The 5510-nt window shown below is 47.5% G+C and overlaps 1 protein-coding gene across 1 annotated transcript in view; it reads right to left on the reverse strand.

Annotated features, from left to right (window-relative positions):
• ABCC1 (ATP binding cassette subfamily C member 1) overlaps positions 1-5510 on the reverse strand; it is a 104677-nt gene that overhangs the window by 66967 nt on the left and 32200 nt on the right. The window contains 1 exon segment of the mRNA XM_058433932.1: positions 1-20. This exon segment is cut by the window's left edge and continues 121 nt beyond it. Within this exon segment, the coding sequence (XP_058289915.1) occupies positions 1-20 (20 nt within the window).

Here is a 5510-nt window from a genome sequence, read left to right on the forward strand (position 1 = left end):
GGGGAAAAGAGTAAGACTCTCTGTTCACAGGGGTTGCTGAGATGACAGGATGATCAGGAAACTGCCAGCTAATAAAGAAACCACCATCAAGAAAACAGAGCTGAGAGTCAGAGATGTTGTTATTCCCAACATTATCTTGGGAACTCCTAGATCCAGCTATGCCTGGAACCCCATTCATGCTTGAAAGTCTTTTTCTAGACTTTTCAGTTTTATGACTCAAAAATCCCCCTCTTCTCTTACTCTAGTTGATTTAAGCTACGTTTCTTCATTTGCAAGACAGTTCCTAACTAATATGATTTATTTCAACCTCTCATTCATTCATGTATTTATTCATTTACCTACATATATTTACGGAGCATGAACCATTTGCCAAGTTCCCTATGCTTTGGGGGTACAAGCACAAAATGACAAGGTCTGACTGGGCGTGGTGGCTCACGCCTGCAATCCCAGCACTTTGGGAGGCCGAGGTGGGCGGATCACTTGAGGTCAGGAGTTTGAGACCAGCCTGGCCAACATGGTGAAACCCCATCTCTACTAAAAAGACAAAAAATTAGCCGGGTGTGGTAGCTCACACCTGTAATCTCAGCTCCTCGGGAGGCTGAGGCAGGAGAATCAGCTGAACCCGGGAGGTGGAGGTTGCAGTGAGCTGAGATTGTGCCACTGCATGCCAGCCTGGGCGACAGAATGAGACTCCGTCTCAAAAATACAGAAATGTATAAATATATAAATAAATAAAATGACATGGTTGTGGCCATGTCTCCATGGACCCTAGGATATGATCAGCAGAGAACTACAGGACAGATCATTACCATAGAGAATGATGAATTATTCTAACAAAGGGAGATTCAGGGTAAACAGAAGGCAAGAAGCTCACAAATCATCTAGGACAGAAAATGTTAAATATTGACGGCTGCCTGGCGATGCTATTTTAGGAAAGTGCATTAGGTGGACGTGGTAAATGCCAGGCTTGGCATTCCAGAAAAACAGTCCCATCAGTCCCTGGATGGCATCCCTGGCCTTCCCCGGCCTCTGTGTTCCATCACACCTACTGCTGGGTAAACACCTCATCGTCTTTGAAGCACAGGAATGCACCAGTGGAAAAAACACTCAGACACCTTCCAGGGGAACTGAAGGCCACATATTTTATCCTAATGTAGTCAGAGGCTTCGATGCCTCGGCCAGGACAAGGTCTCCCTAACTGACACCCAGGCCCATCTGTTTCTTGCCAAACAGCTCAACAAACTCTGTCTCTGGAAACTCCGGGAAACTAAATGGCAAGGAAGGTCAAGAAAAGGTTAAGTAAAGTAAAGCCAGTAGCTGAGTTCAGTATCTCACATCTGTAATCCCAGCTACTCCAGAGGCTGAGGCAGGAGGATCACTTTAGCTCAGGAGTTGGAGGTTGCAGTGAGCCATGATCAAGCCACTGTACTCCACCCTGGGCAGCAAAACAAGACCCTGTCTCTTAAAAAAAAAAAAAAAGAAAGAAAGAAAGAAAAAAGAGAAGAAAAGCCAGTCCTGCTCTGAAGCATCTTCTGCTGTGGTTTCCTAATGGGGAACAGGGCAGGAAGTGATAAGCAAAATTTGGTGACAGCCTGGAAACTGTGAGTTTTGCCAACGAATCCAATGTGCAGAGCAAAAAGCTGTGAGAACACACTGCCCATCCCCTCCTAAGCGGGACACAAGGCACAGACCAAACCTCATCACCAGCGCCCTCTGGCTTGGATCTTTTCCTCTAAGAGAAGACCTTTCAAAATGCCATCAAGGTCAGGCGCAGTGGCTCATACCTACAATCCCAGCACTTTGGGAGACAGAGGCAGGCGGACTGCTCGAGCTCAGGAGTTTGAAAACATCCTGGGCAACAAAGTGAGACCCTGTCTCTGCAAAAATTACAGAAATTAGCTGGGCATGGTGGTGCATGCTTGTAGTCCCTGCTGCCTGGGAGGCTGAGATTGGAGAATCACTTGAGCCTGGGAGGCAGAGGTTGCAGTGAGCCAAGATCATGTCGCTGCACTCCGGCTTGGGCGGCAGTGTGAGACCCCGTCCCAAAAAAAATAAATAAATAAATAAATAAACAAAAGCCATTTTGTATGTATTTATGCATGACTCTTACTATCTCTTGTATAAAAGTAAAGTAAACAGAATCAAGTAACCATAACTACATGTATGACATGTATCCACCATTACAGTGATACAGACGCAGACTCTGGAAAAACACACGAGAAACATGGAGAGAGGGAAGCAAGGTGACTGGTGATGGGAGGAAGGGCTTGGGCCCTTCACTATGGACTGTGGTTCTCAACTGGGAGAATTCTGTCCCTCAAGGGGACACTTCGCAATGCCTGGAGCCATTTTCCATTGTCACCACTGGGAAGAACAGGGAGAGGTACGACTTAGCATCTGGCAGGGAGAGGCCACAGATGTTGGGAAACATCCTACAATGTGCAGGCCAGGCCCTACAACACAGGGACAAAGGATGACCTGTTGGCGAATGTTAGCAGGCTGAGGTGGCCACATGTGGAGAAGTCCGGCTGTATGAATACCATCTGGTGCAGCTTTAATTATGTTTCACCATATGCAAATACATTACTTCCTACTTTTTAAAGTAAGACCGATCGGGCATGGTGGCTCACGCCTGTAATCCCAGCACTTTGGGAGGCCAAGGTAGGTGGACCACTTGAGGCCAGGAGTTTGAGACTAGCCTGGCCAACATGGTGAAACCCCATCTCTACTAAAAATACAAAAAAATTGGCTTGGCATGGTGGCAGCGCCTGTAATCCCAGCTACCCGGACACTGAGGCAGGAAAATTTAGTAGAAACCCCGTCTCTACTAAAAATACAAAACTTAGCTGGGCATGGTAGTGGACGCCTGTAATCCCAGCTACTCGGGAGGCTGAGGCAGGAAAATCGCTTGAACCCAAGAGGGGGAGACTGCAGTCAGCCGAGATCGTGCCACTGCACTCCAGCCTGGTGAGACAGCAAGATTCCTTCTCAAAAAAAAGGAGAGGCTAGGCGCGGTGGCTCACGCCTGTAATCCCAGCACGTTGGGAGGCCAAGGCAGGTGGATCACTTGAGGTCAGGAGTTCGAGACCAGCCTGGCAAACATGACAAAAACCCGTCTCTACTAAAAATATTAAAATTAACAGGGCATGGTGGTGCGTGTTTGTAATCCCAGCTAGTCGGGCGGCTGAGGCAGGAGAATTGCTTGAACTGGGAGGTGGAGGGTGCAGTGAGCTGAGATGGCACCACTGCACTTCAGCCTGGGTGACAAAGCGAGACTTGGTTCCAAAAAACAAAAAAAGAGAGCGTTCATCAGTGCACCCCGGTAAAGTCAAGGGATTGGAGCGTAAGAAGAATGCAATGTACAAGGCAGAATGCAGGGGCATTGGGGCTGGAAGTGATCTTAGGGAACACGGAGTTACAGAAGGCAACGAGATGCCATTTCTTGCTCAACTCTAGGCCACTGGCACCAGTCGCCTGGAGGGCTGCTTGAACATAACTCAGTGGGAAAGAACCCCATGAGTGACTGTGGGTGTCTGCTGTGGGCATGAGGAGGGAGGACAGAGCCCAGTATTTGACATGCTTGGAATCTAACCCCTTCATTTTCCATGTGACAAAATCTAGAGCCAGAGAGGTGAGATGACCAGCTTTGGGGTCACACTGTGGGCTGGCAGTAGCATGTGGCAGGTGTCCTGACTCTCAGAACATTCCAGTCCTCTAAGCCAGGGGCTGGCCAAGGATGGCTGAGGTCCACATTTGGCCCACACCTGTTTACATACGGCCCATGAGCTCAGCATTGATTTCATTTATTTTTTTTGAGACAGAGTCTTGTTCTGTTGCCCAGGCTTAGAGTGCAGTGGCTGTGATCTCAGCTCACTGCGATCTCTGCCTCCCAGGTTCAAACGATTCCCGTACCTCAGCCTCCCAAAAAGCTGGGATGACCAGCATCCTCCACCATGCCTGGTTAATTTTTTTTGGTGGGGGAGTGGGGGGGCAGGGGGTGGCGGCGGGAAAGGGTCTCGCTCTGTTGCCCAGCCAGTAGTGTGTGGCATGATCTTGGCTCACTGCAACTTCTGCCTCCTGGGTTGAAGTGATCCTCCTGCCTCAGCCTCCTGAGTAGCTATGACCACAGGTGCGCACCACCACTTCCAGCTAATTTTTGTACTTTTAGTAGACAGTTTCACCATGTTGGCCAGGCTGGTCTCAATCTCCTAGCTTCAAGCAACCCGCCCGTCTCTGCCTCCCAAAGTGCTGAGATTACAGGCATGAGCCCCTGCGCCCAGCCAGATTTCACATTTTTTAAAAGTAAAAAAAAAAATCAAAAGAATATTACATGACACATACAAATTCTGTAAAATTCTAATTTTGGTGTCTCTAAATACTTCTTTACAGGAATATAGCCACATCCATCGATTTCCATATTATCTAAGGCTGTTTTTGCACTATGCTGGAAGAGACTGGTATTTGTGACAGAGACTATATGGCCCGGAATTCCGAAAGTATTTACAGAAAAAAGTTTCTTTACTCCTACTTTCTGCCAGTCTCTCTCGAAATTTGATGTGCATACACACCACCTAGAGAACTAGTTACAACTCAGATTCAGTTTCGGTGGATCTGGGCTGAGGCCTGAAATTCTGCACTGTTAACAAGCACCAGGTGATGCCATGGCTGCCGGTCCACGGACCATACTTTAGGCAGTGAGGATCCACTCCAGTGTCTCTACATGTTGACCTGAACCAGAAGCAGCAGCACCTAGGGATATGTTAGGAATGCAAATACTCAGGCCCCACCCAGACCTACTAAAACTGAAAATTTGGGTGGGGCCCAGAAAGCTGAGTTTTATAGTAAGAAGCTATCAGCCAGGACAGTGGCTCACGCCTGTAATCCCAGCACTTTGGGAGGCCAAGGCGGGCAGATCGCCTGAGGTCAGACGATCGAGACCAGCCTGGCCAACATGGTGAAACACCATCTCTACTAAAGATATTTTAAAAATTAGCTGAGCATGGTTGTTGCACGCCTGTAATCCCATCTACTCGGAGGCTGAGGTGCAAGAATTGCTTGAACCTGGGAGGCGGATGTTGCAGTGAGCCAAGATCGTGCCACAGCAATCCAGCCTGGGTGACACACTGGGACTTCATCTCAATAAATAAATAAATAATAAATAAAATAGAATAACAAGCTGTCCAGGTGATTCTGATGCAGGCTTCAATTTGAACACCATCTCTCCTGCAGTTCCAGACCCTCAGAGAGGTAAGGCAAAACTAAGAAAATTCAGTGTCAGCATGAACACACTTTCGCAAATGCTGAAACGGCTGGAGCTTCCTTAGACAGTCCACCTGCAACTCAGCTAAGATGAAGCAGGTGGTAGTTTAACAGAAAAGTTTCTATTCATAAACATGTTTAACTCTGCTTCACAGAAACTTGCCAGAAAAACATATAATTTGCCAACCTGACCAAGAAGGAATAGTTGTAATGAGCACAACATTACAAAAAGAATGACACAGTTAATAAAA

This window comes from Hylobates moloch, unplaced genomic scaffold, assembly GCF_009828535.3.
Source record: "Hylobates moloch isolate HMO894 unplaced genomic scaffold, HMol_V3 SCAFFOLD_23, whole genome shotgun sequence".
NCBI classification, from domain to species: domain Eukaryota; kingdom Metazoa; phylum Chordata; class Mammalia; order Primates; family Hylobatidae; genus Hylobates; species Hylobates moloch.